General features: G+C 37.3%; 1 protein-coding gene across 1 annotated transcript in view; it reads right to left on the bottom strand.

Annotated features, from left to right (window-relative positions):
* Positions 1–10,310: 10,310 nt before the first annotated feature.
* Positions 10,311–24,239, bottom strand: part of LOC102695715 (plakophilin-1) — a 51,375-nt gene continuing 37,446 nt past the window's right edge. Inside the window, exons 12-14 of the mRNA XM_006628329.3 lie at positions 23,655–23,739; positions 13,257–13,364; positions 10,311–11,683 (exon numbers count right to left, since the gene is read on the bottom strand). Of these exons, the coding sequence (XP_006628392.3) occupies positions 13,290–13,364; positions 23,655–23,739 (160 nt within the window). The 3' untranslated portion in view covers positions 10,311–11,683; positions 13,257–13,289. The remainder of the gene's footprint in view (positions 11,684–13,256; positions 13,365–23,654; positions 23,740–24,239) is intronic.

Below are 24,239 nucleotides of genomic sequence, written 5' to 3' on the forward strand. Positions count from 1 at the left end.
GTCAAGCTTGCATGCCTTGGGGGCCTTGGGAAGAAAAAGAACCCACATCTGAACACTCCCAAAGCAGGGGAAAATGTTCCATAGCACTCCCCCTCCCCATACACAGAAGAATTAGTTGCATTTAATGTTGTTTTCTAGGGAAATAAATATATTTTGTTAAGAAAACATAAGTGGATCACATGATCTTTAGGATTATAGAAGCAGAACTACTATTATTCTAAATATTGTCTGAGTTAATGGGTTCAGCTATTAAATAAGTTCAGGAGGAGGCCGAATTGCAATCTCACACATTCACTCTCTTACTTACTATACAACCCTGCTGTGCAACCCTTTGAATCCCTTTGTGTGTACAGTATCTTTTCAGATCTGCACTCCACTCTCCACCCTGGTCTTCACCATTGTAACATCCTCCCTGGTTTATACTGTACCTTGTAAATTAATTGACTTAGACAGCCTTGACCATACAACCATGACTATCAATTCCTCAGACAAATAAATTAATTACAAACACTAACATATTACATTTACTATACATTTACATTTATTTTGTTGTATTTAGAATTACTTTGAATTTACTAAACTACTCAAATAAGGGTTTGTATGCATCTTTGAATAAACAAAACATAAATAGAAGTCCACTCCTTTGTTTTGATCCTTGGGTCAACACATGCTTTGGGTGTTAGACAGCAAGAATGGAGACATAAATATAAAAAGAAAGAAGAACCACCTGCATTGCAATTTCAAGTCCTAGAATGAGTGAAGATCATTATTGTTAAAATATCTCCTGAAATCCTATTGTAACCCACCAATGTGAAAAAGACAATGAAGAATTTCTTGCTTTCTCTCTCTGCTCATGGGAAGTATGAGAATGGACAAGGTACAAGTACATCTTTTGTGATTTTGTGAATCCTTCCACTAAATGCCAAACAGTAATTAATTGCATAACCGTGGTGCCAAACACAATCTACATGAGGAACACTGATTTTCACGTTAGAAAAAAATGCTTAGAATTTACTCCATTACGTCAAGAATATAAAATACAAACTAACTCCTGAAGAAAAAAAAACTTTAGTTAAAAGGCTAATACAAAATTTTCTGATGCACTATTTCAATGTATTGGAAACAATGTTTTCTACAGTATCTGAAATCCTTCATTAATAGAAACTCTAGTAAAAGTTGTGGCTTTCCCAGTAGCTTAAGGTGCAAGGCAGTATTACACTCACAATGGGACTCAAGTCTAACGAAGGGTGATGCACATCTACACATAGGCACACAAGGGCAATTAAGAGACAACAATTAACCAAAAATACACTATAAGACTCCATTCAAAAGAGAGTTCTAATTTTCATAATGGTATGGGGATAAAGCCAAATATTTCACTTAAAATAAGTGTTATTAAATATTTCTAATATATCTTTGTGTGCCTTAACCAACCAGCCTGTTGCCTTACACAAGAATGTAGCTAAAGAGGCCACTCTTTGTGACCACTGTCACAGGTTGACCTAGTGGTCTTTATGTTTGGGCAAATAAGGGTTATGAGTTTGTCTTTTGGATAAGAATCCTTACCAGGGCAGTCCAGATCCTGTGTCAATAATCCCTAAATGGATGTCCAGTGCTGGTGCCTGCAAGTCTAGCAGGGGGACATCAGGGTAATCTTAAAAGTCACAGAGTATGGTCAATCATCCAAACAGACCAACCAATCAGGTCTCTAAATTGTCTGTTCAGTCAAATTCTAATAATGACAAAGCGAGTCAACACATGTATAGATAGTGTGGTTATTACTTTGGCTTTAACTCATCTGGCTGCTCAGAGAGTGCTGTCACGTCCCCACTCACTCATGAGGTATAAGCCAGGGCGGACTAATAGTTAGCTGGTATCTGCACTGGCTACCTTGGCATTGGGACTCTGTGGTGGGCAGCAGAAAACGCAGGTGCTGTTTGCTGATGTTTTCTTGGTGTAATGGATTAGAAAGTCCAGTATTCTGAGCTGAACTTTAGAAAGAGAATGATTATCAGCTATGTGTGCAGATGGAAGATTTGAGAGAAGGAAACGTCAAGGGCAATCACCAACCAGTTGGATACCGATCAAAAAAAAGGAGGGGTAGTTTAGCAATAGGGACAGAGGGGTGTGAGGGAGGAAGCCTGGATCCATTGCAGAAAGACACCATGTGCTCACACCCTCAGAGTGGAGTGGAAGTCATCAAGCAGGGTCACTTGAAACAACATTGAAATGAAGGATAGAGAAGGGAAGAGATTAAACAACAGATATAGGTTGAAGCCGTAGGTGTGGTGTATTGAACACTAGATCAGAAATGGAGAGAGAATGGGGGTAGAAGGAGAACAGAGCAGGTGAGATTAGTAAGAGAGAGGGAAGAAGGGGAAGAAATCTGCTGCAGTTGTTTGGATTTTCCAGAAGCCTCGCTGACATCAGGAGACCTGAAAGAAAAAATACAAATGATATGGCCAAGGTATAGTTCCTCCTTGAACAGTCTCTGGAGTACCACAGTCTTTACCAGGAATAACCAGATCCTCATAATGGATGTGTGGATTTAGAATACCCTAACATAATTTGATTTGTAATTATTAATTACATAGAAAATATGTTTCTTACTAAACTGTAAATACTGTACTGAGATTGTAAGGGTTATTTTATCTTATTCCATGTACTGCCTATTACATGTTTCAAACTTTCCCATGAAAAAACATTGCATAATTATTATACAGAATAAACCATTCCGATCAGTTTAGCTGATTTAGACCTCTCAGTTTATACAAGGCACATAAATGTAATGAAGGCATTCAGCATTCATGCTTGTTATGATGTTATTATATTACAAAATAAAATCTGCAAATTCTTTTACATTTTTTTTCTATGCTCCATACAGCCAGTGTCTCATGAACTGTGGTATGGTTTTTGTATCCCGTGTCCGATTTAGCTAAACAAAGTAGGAGCAGGGACTTAGGCTGATTACTCAAGGTTGACCACAGTTAAACAGTCTAAACTGCACTTTTCATTGCAGGTTTAGTAGTTTTCAATCAGGTGAAATAAATGTTGTTTGAATATGGTAGTGGTGTAGTATCTTGACAAGGGAACGTTCCCAGAGTACGAGCCATGTAACATGCCTAACATTCAAAGAAAAAAGAATCTTTGTGAATAAATACTGTACATTTTTATACATATAAGGTATATTAAATAAAAGCTTTGCATCTTCTAGGTAACCACATTATATAACATGAATTTATAGTATGTGTATAACCACACAAAAACAAATTGTCCTTGTATCTTGTGAATGTTACTGAAAGACATAAAAATGCATACTCTAACTTTCTCCATATTGATTATGATGGCTTGATTTCTGTTTTTTTTTTGCAGCTCAAGTATATGGTGTTCATGTCCTGCAGATATGTGGGAAAAGCACTTATCTCTTAAAGCCCTATGCGTTAGAGTGACAGTACTCTTCCTGAAGTGGTGCAGTCCTCCCAGTCGCTAGAGGGAGCATGGACAGCCCTATGCGTTAGAGTGACAGTACTCTTCCTGAAGTGGTGCAGTCCTCCCAGTCGCTAGAGGGAGCATGGACAGCTTACCACTCCTCTTGCAATGGGTTATGGCCTTCCATAAAAGAGAACACAACATCGGGAGAGCATATAATTGGTTTATGCAGATCTTCAACCTGTTAAACCTGTGCAACAGATTCTGATAGCTGTCATGCCTTCACTTAAAAAAGGTGTGTTGGGACTATTTAGGTGCTCGGACTCTATGGAGTAGATAGTTGTTGCATGTAAGAGCAGTGAAAGCAGCTCATAATTACACAAAATGAGTGATCCTAAGTTTATTTTTTTAATTGCTAGGTTTTAAGTTTTACAGCAAATTTGTAGCAGAATGTATTGGCTGCAATTAAAAAATCTTATTTAAAAACAACCTCAAATCAGTTGCTAGTAAGAGAACAATATTTATACTGATTATTAAACACTGAAAGTGAAATCTTGGATTTCCCCTTTGTTACATCTCTGTGTATTAGAAAAATCAATGTCTGTGAAATACAACCCCCAGCAGGAAACAGAAAATTGTGCAGATAGTCTGGAGAACCAGTTCATAGAATAGCGCTAAGCACTTCCATTATGTACATCGAGGTACAATTATTCTGCTCTGTCAAAATATGCCTTCAGCAAGGAAAGAAATACTTTATCATTGCAGCAAAAACTGTTAAACTGTTAAACTTTCACTGTGTTCTCATAAAGACTAAAAAGACTAATAAAGACTAATTAATTGATCAGTGCTAGCATTTCATGAAATATTAAAATCACATGTCTCTAGTTTACCACACTGGAGTTTAAACTCTTTATGAACTCACAAACCATAATTCAAAAGCAAAAGGTTTTTCAATGCCACACACAAACAGTTATGTCCAAAAGCCTTTAATTGTCTGTAGCTCAGTTAAAAAAAGAAAAGTGTGTTTAAGATGCCAGGAAAATAATTAACAGAACCATCACTATGGAAATGTGTATACTAATCAAGCTGTATTACTTTTGGCAGAGAATCCAAAGCATTGCTCCAACACGCAACCTGGGAAACAACTGACTTTGCGTTGTTTCAGGTGTCTAAAAGTTTGAGAAAGACACAGACTGCAACAAGCACTGACATGGCTGAAGCGCTTGTAGACACACCTGGTTCCTCATGAACAATAAATAAGTTGCTTACTGTAGCTTTATTTCAGTAGTGCAAAACATTCTACTGACTTGAAAATGAAAACAAGCACTGTAGATCAGGATGTACCTTTACAATAGTTTCTATATGTTTTATTTATACATTCATATCCGATAAATGTTGTTTAAAATAATATGCTAATGTTTGGTTATGCACTGCTGGATGAAAGAAATAAAATTATAATGAGGATATTTACATTTGTAAAAGTGCTGCACAAGATTTTATAAGTATTCTTCAGGATTAAACCTGTCACAAAATGAGAAGGCTTCCAAAGATTATCTGTGCCCTTGTGATTGTGTAGTACTTCTGCTAAAGCATGTTGTTGCAAGTCACTAAAGATCAATGTACAGTGTACCTTTAGCACTAAAGAAGTAAACCTATGGGTTCTTAAACTTAAGGTCTCCTCGTCCTATGGCCAGGAAGCAGCCTGACAGCTAAGCGGGATAAGACAAATGTACAATGACTAAGCGCTCAATTAATGTTTTTCCAACACATTTAATTCTTGGGTGTTGTCATTGCTCTATTGATGTAAAATCATTCGGTGAAAAGTTGGCTGCAACATTGTGCTTGAAACTTTCTTGCTGGTTTCTACTGATTTTCCACTGGACGTGTCGCCTTCAAACATCTATCTGTAGACTATGTGTAACCTGTATATATACTTTCTAGATTGCTATCTTGAACCCGAAATTGGCTTTTTTTAAATGTCAGAGGAGTTTTTTCTTCATTGCAGATGTTAAGGGAGCATGAAGTATGTAAAGAAATCATTGATTGTATTACCTTCTGTTTATTATGTTAACAAAAACAAATAAATTATTCCTGAAAGTTTTAATTAAATTAACTTAAGTGATAATTAAGGCAAGAAAGCACATGCTATGCTGCTTTTTCCATTATTTTTAAAATTGTCTTCAAATTATCAGTGCTAGTCCCGCAGGATAATGTATCTCATATATTTGTAAATGCTAATTTTGCATTGATCTCTTACTGAAAAAGGAATAAAGATTCTAGCATATTGGCATCCAAGGAGCCACTGTCTTTTTTGCCATTCCAAATCAAAAGCTCCAGAGTTACTTCTCCAGTAAACTTCCTGAGTGTCTTGCAAGGAATATTTATATATTTTGCAATACAACAGAATACTGCAGAAATGTATTTACTCCAAATCAAGACTTTGTTTATTTTAAATTTGGATGAAGGAAAGGAAAAAATATAGAATGAACCTAATGTCCTATATTAAAAAAAATGAATTAAGAGGAAGTAAATAGGTGGAACTTCTTTTCTGCAAGTACACATCTTGCAAGATGGCATCTTGTACCTCCAGCAACCTTATTTACTGTATCTCTTGCAGTAAATGCCCAGCCATCTACATTGGAGAAACAGGAAGGAGACTCGGAGACCGCTTCAGAGAACATGTCTGGGCTGTGGAGATTAAAGATCTCTCCAAGCCCATTGTTTCTCATTTCACCTCTGATGGCTACAACCACTCTAATCTCTTCGTCTGTGTTTCAAAGACAGTTTTCCGAACTCATACATCAGAAAGACAACCGAAACCCAAATTATTTTGCAGCTAGGATCACACATTCCCCCTTCTCTTAATGACAGACTACTCTTCTTTTAAATTTTCTCCATTTATTGGGCGTTTCATTTCACACCTCTTGAATGGCCTCTCACTCCTCCTCCTTCCCAGCCTTTGTTCTCCTACATTACCTTTGCCTACTGCCTTTTCACTCTCACACCTGAAGAAGGCTCCACGGCCGAAACGTTGTGTTTTCTTTCTTCTTTTTTTTCAGCATGGAATAAACCTATTACTTGTTCCATTACAATATATTCTATCAGCATTTCATTGACTAAAAATTTTGAAACAACTGTACTTTACAAACTAGAGTTCCTATTGTTTGTTATTGCTTACATTCTGCCTATGGCAAATGCAGAGGCAGTGTGTGATGTCATAGCCGCAGTCAGGCTTCAAACACAACACCTTAGCACTTTCATGGCTATTTCAGGGGATTTTAATCACATTTCTATTTCCACCCCTTTGCCTATTTTCCACCAGTTTATTAAGTGCCCAACCAGAGAAAATAAAACACTGGACTTATCAATGTATATGTCAATGCTAAGGATGCATATAGCTCCACTGCCCTTCCACCCCTCGGCAGATCAGATCACAACCTTGTCCTGCTTATACCAGTATACAAGCCTATTGTCCAGCACCAACCTGTGACCATGAGGACTGTGAGGAGATGGTCTCAGGAGACTATGGAGGGTCTTTGTTGTGCTCTGGAAGTTAACGACTGGGAAGTGCTGTGCGAACCGCATGGGGACGACATAGACAACATTGCAGACTGTGTTACTGATTACATTAACTTCTGGGTAGACAACACCATTCCCACCAAAGATGTACCTGGAGATGGCTGATGACCTGAACCAGTTCTTTAATAGGTTTAATTCAGGGCCCTCTGTGGCTCACCACCCATCCCCCCACAGCCACACACTCCCTAAGCCCTCGCAGCTGCAACTGCCCTACACCTCCAACATCCTCCCACACCCACGGCCACCTACAGCTACAACCCCCAACAGGTACTTGCTCCCCCATCCCCTGCAGCTGCCACTCTCCTACACCTCCATTAACACCTGCAGCACTGATAGGGCTATGAGCACCATCCCCCAAGGCCGGCTGACCATCACGGCCGACCAGGTGAAGAGAGAACATCAGGGTAAGGCCACAGGACAAGATGACATCTGTCCCAGAGTTTTGAGGGCTTGTGCTGATCAGCTGAGCAGAGTACTCCAGCACCTATTCAACCTGAGCGGGCACTTGGAGACATCCCTGTGCTCTGGAAAACATCAATGCTTGCCCGGTACCAAAGAAAGGGCACCCCTCTATCCTCAATGACTATAGACCAGTAGCGGTGACTTCTCATGTCATAGACACTGGAGAGGCTGGTCTTGTCCCACCTGAGACCCCTGGTCAGTTCATCACTGGACACACTATAGTTCACCTATCGTCCCAACATTGGTGTGGAAGATGCAATCATCTACATGCTACAAAGGGCCTACTCACACCTGGACAAGGCTGGCAACACTGTGAGGACTACGTTTTTTTTGGATTCTCCAGTGCCTTTAGCATTATCCAACTCTTATTGCTAGGAAGGAAGTTAGAGGGGATGCAAGTGGGTGCCTTCATGATTTCATGGATCACTGACTATCTGACAGGGAGACCACAGTTTGTTAGACTGCAGAACTGTGTGTCTGAACAGGTAGTGAGTAACACAGGGTCTCCTCAAGGAACAGTTCTTTCTCTGTTCCTCTTCACCCTCTATACTCCTCTATACTTTAAATAAAACTCTGTCGTGCCACCTGCAAAAGTTCTCAGACAACGCTGCAATTATGGGATGTATCAAGGGTGGGCAGGAGGAAGAGTACAGAGAACTGGTCAGCAGCTTTGTGGAGTGGTGTGGGGAGAACCACCTGCAATTGAATGTGGCAAAGATGAAGGAGCTGGTGATAGATTTCAGGAGGAAGAGGGTCCAACCTACTGGATCCATAGTCTGCATCCATGGGAGTGGCGTGGAGATAGTTGAGTCATACAAATACCTGAGTGTACATAATGACGATAGACTGGAATGGTCTGAGAACACTGAAGCCATCTACATGAAGGATTCAGAACTGACTTTACTTCTTGAGGAGGCTCAGGTCCTTCAACCTGTATAGTAAGATGCTCCATATGTTCTATCAGTTGGTTGTAGTGAGTGCCATTTTCTACACGTTGCTGTGCTGGGGCTCAGGTATTAGAGCAGGGGATGCTAACAGGCTGAACAAGCTCATCAAAAGAGCATGTTCTGTCATTGGGTCTGATCTGGACCCCTTGGAGGTAGTAGGAATGCTATAGAAGGTCATTCTTGCCTTCTACCATAACACTGTACAACTCATCCACTGTGTCTGGGCAGGGGCAACATTGAATTTGATCATATTGAATTTCTAAGTGAACAATGTGATATTGGTGATGTGATGTTGATTTCAGAAAACTGCAAAACGGACATGCCCCTATCCACATCAACAGGACTGAAGTGGAAAGGGTCAGTTACTTCAAATTCCTTGGTGTCCATATCACCGAGGACCTCACATGGTCTCTCAACGCCACCTGTCTGATCGAGAAAGCGCAACAGCGCCTGTACTTCCTAAGACGGTTGAAGAAGCCTAAGATATGTCCCCAGATCCTCATTAACTTTTACAGATGCACTTCAGAAAGCACACTGACAGGTTGCATCACAGTGTGGTATGGCAACTGCAGTATTGCTGACCACAAAGCCCTACAGCGGGTGGTGAAAACTGCCCAGTCCATCACTGGGGTTGCCCTCCCATCCATACAGGACATTTATGACAGACGGTGCTTGAGGAAAGCTCTAAGCATCATCAAAGACCCCACACACCCCAGCTACAGACTGCATGACCCTCTACCACCTGGAAAATGGTACGGGAGCATTTGGGCCCGGACTACCAGAGACAGTTTTTACCCCCGCACTATCAAACTATTAACCTCCCAGCCTCTCTCACCTACGATCTGAACCTCACAGTGCCTTCTCTCTTATCAAAAACTCAAACACACATTGAAATCTACCTCTACCTCACGTCAAGAAGCTCACTCCCCATAATTCTCTATCCTTTATTTCATTCTGTTGATGTATGATTTTGCACATCTGATGTTGTTTTGCACACTACCTGTTGTCTTTGGCTTTCTTTTCTTATACAATTCTTTTGTACTACTTATCATCTGAGAGCTAGCTAAGTTGCATTTCATTATACCATATACCTGTATATGAGTATAATGGCAATAAACTTGAACATGGTAAGTTTGTGAAAAAAACAACCTTAAATGTTTTTTTAAATATTTTTATTGATTTTATTTCAATATAGACAATTTTACTACAAAGCAATGTCTTGCAGAAAAGATGTGCAGGTTTCATGAAGTCTTGCAGATAATCATAATACAACCAGTTTGTATTTCCAGAAATAAAGGCATCATAGCCCTACCCCTCATTTCCACCACCTCTTTCCAAAAAACATTCTTCTCTGTATAAAATGAGATGATAAAATATACAAAAACAACCCTCTCACTCTCGCCCCTTTGATAGCAATTTATTTTCCTATGTTGCAATGCATATATAGATATTTATAAGTATACTTTTTGTAAGTATGTTGTTGTAAATTAAAATGCTAAGCATTAACTCCCAAACAGAGATGTTTGACCATGAATAAAAAGTTTAAATGAATTGAAATACATATCAATATAACGTACAACTTAAAAAAGCTTTTAGTTGTTTTGAATGTGAACTTGATAAACCTGAACTACAGCAATATAATGTCAACAAATGTTAACACAATTGTAGGATTTAATAGCTTTGTGCTGTTGAGTCTAAACTGGACCAGATACATTTAACATGAAAAATGATTGCTGTTGTAAAAACAATAAGAACATTTTGAAAAATTCCTTTTCTCCAAAACTAATTAAACATTTAAAATATCTGCTGTTTGGTTTTGCACAACTTACATAATTTTCCAAACCCAACCTAAACTGCTTATTATTAAAAAAAAAATTGACCAACTTGCGTCTATTCATTTAGAAATGTGTTTAATTTACTTAATAGACTCCATCAGTACACCATAGGATGACATTTAAATAAAACTTTCCTTCTTGACTGACTACATTGTTCATTGCTAAATTGCCCATTAACAATCAATCATCTGCACATTTTGTTTTTGTTGTATCAAATTCTAAATATTACCAATTGTTAGTAGTGCAAGAAATTGCGTTAAACATTCTAGGACAACCAGTAAACATGACAAGGAATAGAGTCCATAGTATCTGTACAAAAATAAAATAACTAAATTATTATACAGAACAGGAGAAAGAAAGTACCAACTTTTGCTTAATAGCATCTAGGTAAGAGTTCTGAGACAAAATGCTTATGTCCTTATTTGCTGGCCTTCAAACCATAAAAAATGTTAATTAACACTTTAAGTGTTACTTTAATTAACATTTATTAATTGTCCGCAAGTAAACGACATCACTTTAGAGTCAAGCAAAAGTTAAGCACAAAACTCTCTTTGAAACAAAAATATAGTGCATAGATTGCACTCTTTGAGCCAAAACTCCTGAAAATATTTTAAGTCCCATTGCCTGTCTGCATATTTGGATTTTTATGGAAAAGCTACGATCTTTTTTACTATAGCCACACACATTGTATCAACATTAAAAAAGCATTTAGAACCTGAAGTGCTATACTAGAAATTCAGGTTCACACTGAGCAACTTAACACATCACATGCCCCTCTAGCCATTTTGCCCTTGATAAAAGAGATTATGGCCTGCAAGGAAAATAAAGTTATGTATGCAAAAATTCCCTGTCAGGCTTCCCAGCCACAACATTTTACTTTTAATCTTTACTGAATAGCTGCCAATTTCCTATAAATTCAACTTGTCACACAATGTTTTTTTCTTAAATTATTTATATTAAAGGTGACCTGTAATATTAAGGAATTATTCAACCCTAGCAAAAATGTTTCTTTATAAGCTCAGGATGTGTAAACTCAGCATTTGTTTTGTCATAACCTTGAAAGGACAATGAAGACAAGTCGTTGACCTAATATTCTTCGTTAATCATCTATAAATCTTGTATGACCATATATAGAACAGCTACAGTAGCTTGTGACTGACAGATCTACACTCAGCTCTTTCAGTCGCAGTCTAGACTTATTAATCTTTAGCATCAAGAGCCTTGTGTTGTCCCTGAATTCCAATGTAACAGTAAAAAGAAACTTGTGTTTGATTAAAAAAATCTGTTGACAAAAAAAAGATGCTGAAAAAATACCAATACCTCTCAAATGTAAAAATAATACATTCATCTGTAACACTACAAGACCAGAACCAACTTTCTCTCCTGGATTTTCATCTTCAAACTTCCATGTTTCAAATGTGCTTAAACCATCTGAAAAAGAAAATAATGAATTGTTATATAAAAACATCTTACATTACTTGAAATGAATGGCATCATACATAACATTGTAGCCTAAATAACTCAATCTGTAATCACCATCACCTGTAACTAGTTTTTACATTGTGAAGCAAGATTTTGTAAGTGTAACACAGTGTCTAAGATTTTTAGCAGTTTATCCTTAGTAAGAAAGTAGTGGAAAAAACCCCAACATTTCAATCCAATATTGCAATCATTTGTCCACCAGCACCAGGATATTTTTGAATCAACAAAAATCACAGATACCCAGCTGGTTGAAATGTTCATTTTTAAAAATATTTTCTATGCATAAACCTAAAGGTGGTAGAACAGGGATAGATTAAGGCTGGTAAAGACATTTTTCCCCACTGTATTAATGCAAAAACACAACATTTGGAACTATTAAGCTTTATAAAACAATAAAAATATACAAATATATCAAACATATAAAATAAAATATCAAAAAGAACCAGAGAACAGCAGTTGCATTTGGCATTACAATATGGCACAGCATCTCCATTACATTTAATTACCTTTAGTTCACGAAGCCTAACATTGTAATTCAAAATACTTGCGGGCACCAGACACTTCGAATTTAGCAAACAAACTTTAATGCCAACACATTCACTTACATTATTAATTTATGTTTTTGACTATGCAAGTTAAATAAAAGATATTGGACACATGAAGTATTTATGTTAGTCAATGTTATTAGTGTAACATTCAAGACTTTCTTCTTTTTAAATTATTTGTAAATAAAACATATTATTTATTCAGTGAATGCATTGATATAGTTATTATATTTTATTTTCATATTCATTGTTTTAAGTAGATATATATATGAATTATGCTTCAAATAACCTTCACTTAACCCTAAGTAGGACAATTTGTAAATATTACACAATACACATAGCCTGATGAAACAATTTATTGGTATACTAATAACTTTCTGCAAATATGCCAGATTCCACAAACCACAATCCAAGATCATTAAATGGCTTTTGGGATTTTTCTGATATTGTTCAGGTTCTTCATGGATTGGCTTTCTGACAAAATTAAACTCATTTGCCTTGGACTAACCAAGTCCCAGCACCCAGTTGTATCTTAAATATAAATTTGGGTAAGATACAGTATCTCTACTTTTCCACTTGATTCATGGTCAACAAATCCATATTCTACCTGGATGCTTATCATTGGTCCTCATTGTTAATTATTAGGAATGCAAATGTGCCTTCAACTGATAATGCTACTTACTAGTGCTTTACTCTAAACTGAAAATATATCAAATCTCTCCCCTTCACACAGTTAACACAACAACAATGGGAAGCAGCAAAGGGTAATTATGTTGGGAAATACTACAAAGAGAATACTGCACTGTACTCATTTCTGGAGACTGGCATAGATTAATGATGACTAAGAAAAGGACAATAGAGACTTTGTAGAGACTACTTCTTGTGTACAGGATTAATAGATGGAGCTATAATTCAGATATATAAAGGCAGACATTAAGATGCCCCACGATGCTTAAAGAGATTTAAAGGTGAATTACCCTCTAGGCTTAACCACTCCCTCAGGCACTGTTTCACAGGAGACCCTGAGCAGACTTGTGGGCAGATGTGGTGATTTCATTTACAAAGAAGGTCTTACTCAGCCCTTTCTGAAAAGCATAAAGAACAATAGTTGATTAGAATTTTGAGGTGTGATTATGGAACACATCTTATGGAAAAAATAACTTAAAGCATGAAATTATAGTTTCTGGGCACCTATCATTTGGTTATTGTTACACATCAACAGTCATTTAAAGTTAATGCATTTGCTTGCTTTAAAATTCATACTAAAGCTCACATCTTACCAGGAATCTGATTAAACTTGAAAAAATCCTTAAAGCTGATTTTACCCCGGAATGGCTTTTATTGACATAATACTGACATAATAGCATGATTAGCATTATTATAATAATAGCATTATTGTTCTCCTTTGGTTTGGTGACATAAAATAATGTACATTTTGTCAACAAAAGTCAACATATTGCATTTTTTCCACTAGATCTTAGTTTTTCTATCTCTGTTACAATACTGTCCAACAAAAACAAGAGAGACTGTGAGAGAAAAAAAAAGTCAATGTGTTGAACTGCATGACAGCAAATGCTAAAAAAAATATAATGTAAAGACAATATCTATTTTACTGTCAAATTATAAGGAACTATATGGATTTTAATTTATTCATTGTAAGAAGGCAGCAGATAGAGACAACATGGTAGTTCTGGTTGAACTACATTTCCCTAAGACAGATGTCACTGGAAAAACTGGTGGAAAACGATTGGTCTGGTGACATTTACAATCAGAAGCAAGGGGCTTAAAATCAAGAAAGGGCTATCAATGTCTGCTGGCTGCGAACCTGGTGGAGCTACTGCAACATGAGAGAAATACAGGAGTAGACAAGCAACCCAACAATAAGCCAGGGGCGGGAACCATGAGTGAGCTTTTCTGAAAAGTCTCAGAGATGTTTTTGAAAGAGTAGTTTTCGGGGAAAGTTTTTATGGAAGATTCACAGCTGTTTTGAAGCCAGTCAGCCATTTTGATCCCTGGTTATTTACAGACAGGAAAAGAAGAAAGGTTTTCTTATGTGGATTTGGTTAGTTTTTCCCTAAATTGTAAATAAAGAGGTAAAAAAGGCACTTTTTATTAGTTTTTCGTTTTAGTCAACCATGAAAGATTCATGAAAATAATGAACAATGATGATAATTATTGTCTTTGCAGTTTTGTTTGAGTGAGACTAGATGAAATCACGTTTGACTATAATTCAGACAATTCAGCCGGAAATCTCATCACATTAGGCTCATTGTTCAAGTATTTACCTTCTGTCTGGCAAATAGCACGCTGACTTTAACAAGTCTAATCCTACGGCTTGTACGTGATTGTACGTGGATTGCAAGGTGACTCAGTGTGAAAGCTGGGGAGTAGAGGGGTTTGCCATTTTTTTCCTTTTGTTTTCTTACAGTCCCTTATTTCCAGCTGATCATATTTACACTCCAGAATCATGAACCTTTATTTTGTGTTCATTGATGGTTACCTAACAAACAATGATAAGAATTCTACACTGTACTAATTAGGATAAGAAAACCAGAGTACCATGATGATAAAAAGAAAAGCAGTGGAGAGCCAAGAAATACTTTGTTTCAGAACTTCATTGAATTAGATGGAAGTTTTTTGTTACTTTTTCCCTGATACAAACTAGTTTTGCTTAACAAACTTAAGTTGACTAGTGCTAGGAAATGTTTCTGTTGTTAAGACATTTTCGTCAACTTGACTAAGACTAACTAAATCAAAAACTGATGAATAACTGATAACATAGCTTTCTACCTTACCACTGTGTTTGTTTTTTCTTATTGCCTATTTAAGGATCCTGTTACACACCGTTTAAAACTGTTTCTTACAAGCCTATTGAACATCAGCCCTTTCCCTTTTCACAAGTTTCTATCTTTTGTATTGTGAGAATAAAAAGTTTGTGTATGTTGTTACATAACTTATATAAACAGATGTGAAAATAGTTTTGTGTTGTAAGCTGCAATAAAAAAAAATCATGTTATTATGATAGCAATTGAGTTTTGGCTCAACATGAATTAGTTCAGTAGTTCGGCTAGATCCTAATGAATGCAATAGAGAGACAACATATGAATTAAGCAGTCGGCGTGACTAGCCAACCCCTTAGATATCCCAACCCCCAAAACGCCCTGAAATACATTGATGCAGACTACCCATACACCCCCTCACTATTGCAAGTGAGGAGCTAGGGTGTTTTTTCTGCAAGGTATATAAAGGGCAGAAGAAGGGATATGAGAAAGATATGAGAAGAGAAGACCTAGTTGGAAGACTTACATATGTAGACTAGCGAAAGTACACTATGCGATAAGATCTATCCTTCCTCCAGAATGTATTGTTAAATACTCCATTTCAGTAGTAATGAATGTGATAGAGAGAAAAAAATATCTGCTATAAGTGTTCAGAATGACATGTTGAGCTGATGAAATGCCAGCCTATCCAAATCCCCCAAAAGACCCTCAGAAATGCACCATTACAGAATCTTAAACTATTAAAATAATTATGTTTTAGGCTGGCCAGGTCAGTTTGGAATTATGTGTCATACACTTCAGGAGACCACAGATCTAGCCCAGATCCAATACAGGCTGAAACCATGTTCTTGCCGCCACAGGGCTGAATGGGCATCATAAGTGGAGATTTTGGAGAAAGAGAGGGAAGGGAAGGGAGGAAGCGGCTGAGGTTTTTCTGGAGTTCCATGGAGAAGTGATGTTAGGAGAGCTGAAAGAAAGAGGTGACACCATGGCAGGTGCAGGGAGGTGGTTTATTTCTACAGGGAGGCTCACATTGTAGAGCTGCGCGTTCAGATGGCATTGAAACTAATCCCATCTTAGTTTAGAGGAGGAGGATGGTTGGGTTTCTGAATTTTGCTGTGCTAGTAAAGGCAGTGAGCACTAGAGAGGATGAAACTGGAGTCAAGTGAGCAGCACCAGTGTGGTGCAGGAGCAACTAAAGCAATCTTTAGTCTGAGAAAGCTGTCTATCTCTGACCTCTCTCCTGAAGTTTTATTTCTACTATAAAGAAATATGTAATAATTAATATTCTGGAATGCATGTAAATAAAAAAAAAGAATTGTGTAATAAATATTAATTAGCTCTTCATCCAATCACAGTACTACAAGAGAACTACTGTTAGAAGACAAAAATTAGCCAGCAGCCATATCACCCTGCAACTCATAACTGGCAACCCACTGAAGCTAAGCAGATGTTAGCCTGGTCAGTACCTGGATAGACCTCCTGGGAAAAACTAAGGTTGCTATACTGTAAACAGGCGCTGTCCTTCGGATAAGACGTAAAACCGAGGTCCTGACTCTCTGTGGTCATTAAAAATCCCAGGGCGTTTCTCGAAAAGAGTAGGGGTGTAACCCCAGCATCCTGGCCAAATTTCCCATTGGCCCTTACCAATCATGGCCTCCTAATAATCCCCCTCTATGAATAGTCTTCATTAATGTGCTCTCCTCCCTACTGACAGCTGATGTGTGGTGAGCATTCTGGCGCACTATGGCTGCCGTCACATCATCCAGGTGGATGCTGCACATTGGTGGTGGTGGAGGGGATCCCCATTACCTGTAAAGAGCTTTAAGTGGAGCGTCCAGAAAAGCGCTATATAAGTGTAAGCAATTATTAAAATTGTTATTATAAAAAAAGCAGTATAAACAGACATAATATATTGAAAGCAAGGGCTTCCATGCAGGTGTGGCTGCTGCACTAATTAAGTAAATAATATCCCAGTGTGCTTAGGGACTACTACTTATGGCCTATAATTATGGCTAGTATGGCTGCAAGAGGAAATCTCAATGACCTTGAAAGAGGGGTGATTGTTAGGGCATGTTTGGCAGGAGTTTCAAGACCAAGACAGCTCTTTGTGTGTAAAGTGATTTCAGCATAAAACTCTGAAAGAAAGACATCATCAGCAAAGAGCAACAATGGGCATAAGCACAAATTCCAGGATCATAATGTTCACACATTAGTATGAGGTGCAAGGAAAAACAGGTAACTAGATAATGACAGTTAATTACAGCCTAGGGCATGAGCATGAACAAGGAATATTCTAGAAGAGTTCCACCTCTGGTAATCTGGTGTGAGATGATTGACTTTGTTGTGTACCACTCCCTGCAAAATATCACTGGTAGACTATGTCAAAACATGTTCCAGTTGTACCGGTCACATATTGTGTTGTGCCATATTAAGTGACTTTCCATTGGAGTTTCCATTTTTTGGATAATAACTGATAAAAAGATAGATGACAAAAATGATAGTACTCGATAAAGCAGAGATGTGGTTGAAATACAAAAGTGCTGATAGGAAGTATGGTAACCGTCTGCTTTTTTCAAAATATTAAGATGCATTATGGGATGTGAGTAAGTTGAGGAATGTGTTTGTGCCCCCTTAAAAATGTAGCGATATGAAGCGATCTGAATCTCAAAACAGTCTGAAATTCACAGAAGGCATTGCCCACAGGCACCATATGTAGTGCTACTAGTTTACAATTCCTGCACTGGACCTGAAGAATGTAAATCTTTTTGAGATCTTTTTTTTACAACCTCAGGGCTCAGAATCTGGTGAACAGCCACTGCTTTATATGGGTTTCTGTCATCTCTAAAGTTCTCTTTTGAAATGTTTGACACCTTCATGTTTAAAGAGAACCAACCTTACAAAAATATATTAATCTGCTGCTGAATTAACTAGTTTCTGAATAAAAGTGTCATTAACAATCTGTATACATCACTTGGTAGTTTTATCAGATCTATTTGGTTTACATAGAAATCAATATTTATTTTATAACATACAGTGCCTTGCGAAAGTATTCGGCCCCCTTGAACTTTTCAACCTTTTGCCACATTTCAGGCTTCAAACATAAAGATATAAATTTTTTATTTTATGTGAAGAATCACCAACAAGTGGGACACAATTGTGAAGTGGAACGAAATCTATTGGATTTTTGAAACTTTTTTAACTAATAAAAAAATGAAAAGTGGGGCGTGCAAAATTATTCGGCCCCTTTACTTTCAGTGCAGCAAACTCACTCCAGAAGTTCAGCGAGGATCTCTGAATGATCCAATGTTGTCCTAAATGACTGATGGTGATAAATAGAATCCACCTGTGTGTAATCAAGTCTCTGTATAAATGCACCTGCTCTGTGATAGTCTCAAGGTTCTGTTGAAAGCGCAGAGAGCATCATGAAGACCAAGGAACACACCAGGCAGGTCCGTAATACTGTTGTGGAGAAGTTTAAAGCCGGACTTGGATACAAAAAGATTTCCCAAGCTTCAAACATCCCAAGGAGCACTGTGCAAGCGATCATCTTGAAATGGAAGGAGTATCAGACCACTGCAAATCTACCAAGACCTGGCCGTCCCTCTAAACTTTCAGCTCAGACAAGGAGAAGACTGATCAGAGATGCAGCCAAGAGGCCCATGATCACTCTGGATGAACTGCAGAGAACTACAGCTGAGGTGGGAGAGTCTGTCCATAGGACAACAATCAGTCTTACACTGCACAAATCTGGCATTTATGGAAGAGTGGCAAGAAGAAAGCCATTTCTCAAAGATATCCATAAAAAGTCTCGTCTAAAGTTTGCCACAAGCCACCTGGGAGACACCCCAAACATGTGGAAGAAGGTGCTCTGGTCAGATGAAACCAAAATCGAACTTTTTGGCCACAATGCAAAACGATATGTTTGGCGTAAAAGCAACACAGCTCATCACCCTCAACACACCATCCCCACTGTCAAACATGGTGGTGGCAGCATCATGGTTTGGGCCTGCTTTTCTTCAGCAGGGACAGGGAAGATGGTTAAAATTGAGGGGAAGATGGATGCAGCCAAATACAGGACCATTCTGGATGAAAACCTGTTGGAGTCTGCAAAAGACCTGAAACTGGGACGGAGATTTATCTTCCAACAAGACAATGATCCCAAACATACAGCAAAATCTACAAAGGAATGGTTCACAAATAAACGTATCCAGGTGTTTGAATGGCCAAGTCAAAGTCCAGACCTGAATCCAATCGAGAATCTGTGGAAAGAGCTGAAAACTGCTGTTCACAAACGCTCTCCATCCAACCTCACTGAGCTCGAGCTGTTTTGCAAGGAAGAATGGGCAAGAATTTCAGTCTCTCGATGTGCAAAACTGATAGAGACATACCCCAAGCGACTTGCAGCTGTAATCGCAGCAAAAGGTGGCTCTACAAAGTATTAACGCAAGGGGGCCGAATAATTTTGCACGCCCCACTTTTCATTTTTTTATTAGTTAAAAAAGTTTCAAAAATCCAATAGATTTCGTTCCACTACACAATTGTGTCCCACTTGTTGGTGATTCTTCACATAAAATAAAAAATTTATATCTTTATGTTTGAAGCCTGAAATGTGGCAAAAGGTTGAAAAGTTCAAGGGGGCCGAATACTTTCGCAAGGCACTGTATATGGCACTTGGTACAATGCATGGACAACATCTCTATTCTAGTTGAACTAACATGGAACTAACATATTGGTGAAGCTGCATGAAATTTGGTTCTTATTCTTAGAAACATAACAGCACCTAAACATCCATTAACACATGCATGTCATATAACATGAGACCTCTGTAATATACAACATGTATTTTTTTCTAGCTTAATGTTTTTACAAATTATTGCAATATTTCAATGTCTGAATATTCATGAGTATATTTAAAAACTGAAATGCACATCCTAAATCAGATTAAGATGCAAGTTGCCATGCAAGCAAAAAATATTATGTAAACAAAACAAGCATGTGTGTAATTTCCTTCAGAAACCAATACATAGTTGATTCTGGGAGTCAATGACTTTAAATCAGTTTTTAGAAACAGTAAATATTTCTTTCAAATAAAAAGAAAATAAATAAAGCTTACCACAATGTGCTGACTTATCCTTGTAGCATTATTTCAATGAAGTTTAAATAAAGTTGAGAAAATCTTTTTATCCAATACAGGGTCACTAGAATTCCAAAGCCTATCCTGGCAAGCAACAGGTGCAAGGAGGGATACATTCTTGATGGGAATGCCAATCCATTGCAGGGCACTGACACAAATACACATACTGTACACGCACACCAGGGCTCATTTTTCTAGAAGTCAAGCCAGGGGACCCAGAAACACACAAACTCCATGCAGAGAGCAGCCAAGGAATTGAACTCAGGGCCCAAAGCACTACGTGGAAGCAATGCTAACTACTGTGCCACCCACTCATTTAAAAAATGTATGTCTTAAAAACTATTTTTGCAGAATTTCAAAAAGTTTATTATAACTTGAAAAATATGGTCTGGAATGACATTCTTTTGCTGTCAATGCATAGTGTAAGTGTTGTATTTAATAAAACAGGACATTAATATTTGTAACAGTTCATATAACAGCAATATTAAGGGATTCAAATACAATTTCATTAAAAAGTTTAATCATTTGTATAGTTATTAAATATACTGATTGGATATGCAGTTTTCTTGGCATTCACGCTATATTGTGGACAAGAAAGAAAGAAATGGTGAAGAAGCTGAGGAGTTTTCGTGGTACTCACAAGACAGGGAGTGGAATAGGATAGAGACACAACCAGTGTAGATTACCAGCTGTGTAAAAAATGCTACACAAATGGAAAGCAAATGTGTGAAGTCGTGTACAGTAGATTCAGCTCTACTGAATGACTACCCACATACTGCCAGTAATGACCTGGCTCACCTACTTTGGTTACTCATGGTCATGATGCAAAACGAGAGACTGTGCATATAGATGGGGGATGTGCATTTTGATGAGGAAAATCTTGTAAAATGAAACCCTTTTTATTCTATAGAGAATATTTAAAGAAACATCAACATCATTTGATTAAAAGTATGGAACAATTTGTATGTGATATATACACATTATACATGCCTTCCAATACCGCAATGCTTTTGTCTAGACCTGCCTTATATTTACAGCAAGTACTGCTTCTCTGGACGGCCTTGGCAACCAACATTGCACCTAATAAGCGCCAGCTGTAATGTTATCTGCTATTTATGTATACTGGGATACATCGGACATCACTGAAATACATAATTATATCTATACATCAGTGCTGTATAGCCTGCATTGCTACAGAAAATCTGATTTCTGAAAAGCATTCCCTCAGGCAATGAGGCAATCACTGAAGATGAGTCATCAGTGATCATGATTTTCTGTGCACTTTGTTTCCCAATTAACCTCAGCAAATCGTAAGGAATTAATTATCCATACACTGTTAAAGCTCTACCACACTTCCACAGATATGGTACAGTACATTACAGATGGTCTATATATTTGATTAGATAAAATGTGCCTGCCTGCTTGGCTAGAGATTTGTGGCATTGCTTTTCAGGGGTGACAACACTACACTTCATTCAACAAGCACCTATAATTTGTAGTAAATGGAATGTCAAGACAAAGAGAGAATTAGGTTCCATCTCACAGCTGTGAGATGGTAATCATGAGAATTAGGTACTTGTGACCATCTACACCTATAAGAACAAGAACAACAAAAAAATCATTTTTTTTAGTCTTGAATTGGCACTGTTAAAAAAACAATCACCTATGCTTGATGGACTATAGATAAACTCACATCCATATTTATTATTGTGGTAGGGGAAAAGTAGACTTGAAGTAACCTAATACTGTACATCAGATTACAGTAAAGTGGTCAAGGTGTGAACTGGTTTGTCAAGATTCCTCTCCTAGTATGTTTTAGTGCTGCAACTTCAGCAAAGTGAAGGGATTGTAATACAATTACATGGGTGGAAACTCACTCCACCCATCCACTCCTTTTTTCTCCATAATACTTCACTGAGGAGTGGCACTGTCTGGTACTCTTTTCTCTTCCTCTCTGTTAAATGCTTTTGCATAATTTTGAATCTTGTACTTGCATGAAGTTGTACTTTGAATCTTGTACTTTCCTGGACATCTTATACCATCTAGTAAATTAAACTGAGAATCTTAAATCAACTGCAAATTACATATAACTGATATCAACTGATAGCAGAAAGAAACATTTTCTCTTCACTAAAACACAAAATACCCTTCCAGAATCCTGCCAATTACACAAATCATACACAGCTTCAAGCAACATTCACATAATTACCCATACAAAATACTGCTAGAATAATTTCAAACTTTACCAATATTACAATTACTGTTAAAAATGCAAGTAAGAACAGCACCTTTTAAAAGTATGCTTTTCAATACATCAACAAGACCTCTCATAAATCTAGATAAATTCAAGACTTCTTAAAATAAATTGTCACTATATAACCTTTTGTTATGCCACCAACCCATGGTATCAGTTTAAAGATATCTGTGCTTGTGCAAACATGGTGAAACACTGAGTGCTACTTGACCCATTCCAGGAGGCCATTCATAAAAAAACAGCCTGGGTTGTGCAAAATCTTATGCAATGATATATTTTATTTTGTAGCCTACAAAATTCCTAATTCCTAATCCAAATTCCTATCAATATTGCCTCTGTTACCATCTTTGGAAGAATTGTTATTTTGAAGCAAGTAACCACATTGCACAGATCCACCTTTTGTAATTTGTGTCCAAAACTTTATATAATAATAGTTATAATAGAAATAATAGAAATCTAAGAAATTAGTTTAAATTCTTCTTAAGAAATTGCATTTACAATGATAACAAACTGAGGTACTGTTTGTGCCTTCCATCTAAAACCAAATGAATCAGTGAGGGATGGGTTGATAATATCACATTATATAGAAAACTGACATGGACATGGAAAATATCTACTAAATTTTCCTAAGTAATGCTGCTAGTCTTTTGTATTCTTTATTGGAAGGTTTTGAAAAACCATTTTGAAAAACAAAGAAGGAACACAATTAGCTTCTTATAATACTATTCAAAATATATCAGTTTTCTATACATTCTTATTGACAGTGCAAAAATGTCTCTTTTAAGTATAAACATTATAAAAGAGGGCTGATTATGCTCTGATATATTACATATACTGTATATATATAATTTCAAAGATGTGTAAAAGGCTGAGAGCCCTACCTCCTGGCCATAGGACAGGGAGACTGGGACCCCCATTCCCCACAAAAGCATCCAAGTGAGGAAGAGGAGTCACATGTGTCATATATGGGAATCTGAGGAACTACTTCAGGATTAGTTGTGGGTTATGTGGCAACTGAATTTAAATAGTCCTGCTGCACTCATCTCTCCCGAACGTTTGTTACAAATCCATAAATTGAACAAGTCTGTTACTCTTCCACAGCTCAAACTATTGCTTTTGCCAAAATGATCAATGCTCAAAATCTGTTTGTCAGAGTAATACCCAAGCACTTCTTTAGCTCATGGAACAGTTAATGAATTCCTACCTTCTTAAGGAAACTCTGAAGGTCCTTCTCTGCCCAGAGGTCATGCAGCAGGAGTGCAGCAGCTTTACTGGCTTTTGGAAAGTTTCTGTCAGTTAGAGAGACTCCTCATTAAATTTAATTTCAACCAAATAAAATGCATGCTTGACATTTCACAAATCTTGGATGAAAAATTTAAGTCAAAGACCACTGGCTTTTTAGTTGTAAATAAGTAAAGGGTGCCTGAGTATTAAAAATAATCAGAAACGTTTAATGTTTAAAGGCAAAAGAAAAGAAAATTGTTTCGAAATAACCGTTGTCTAGCCAGGTTACTTGTTGTACTTAATTATCATGAGTAATGACTGAATGTGGTCCTCACAAATATCTCACCTCCAGTCTTGCCAAGGCAACTAAGATTACATGTATGCTTTCATAAAACCAATGTGGAAATATATCCTGTGATTGTAATTTACTACAACTGGATTAATACTTTTGCTTCTGTTATTATTATTGCACTGGCAAATTACCTTTTCTAAAGTAATAGGGCAATATAAGTTACAAGAAGAAATACCTTTTCTGAAATTACACAGATGAATATTATAATATGTA

This window comes from Lepisosteus oculatus, chromosome 5 (genome assembly GCF_040954835.1).
Source record: "Lepisosteus oculatus isolate fLepOcu1 chromosome 5, fLepOcu1.hap2, whole genome shotgun sequence".
Lineage (NCBI taxonomy): Eukaryota > Metazoa > Chordata > Actinopteri > Semionotiformes > Lepisosteidae > Lepisosteus > Lepisosteus oculatus.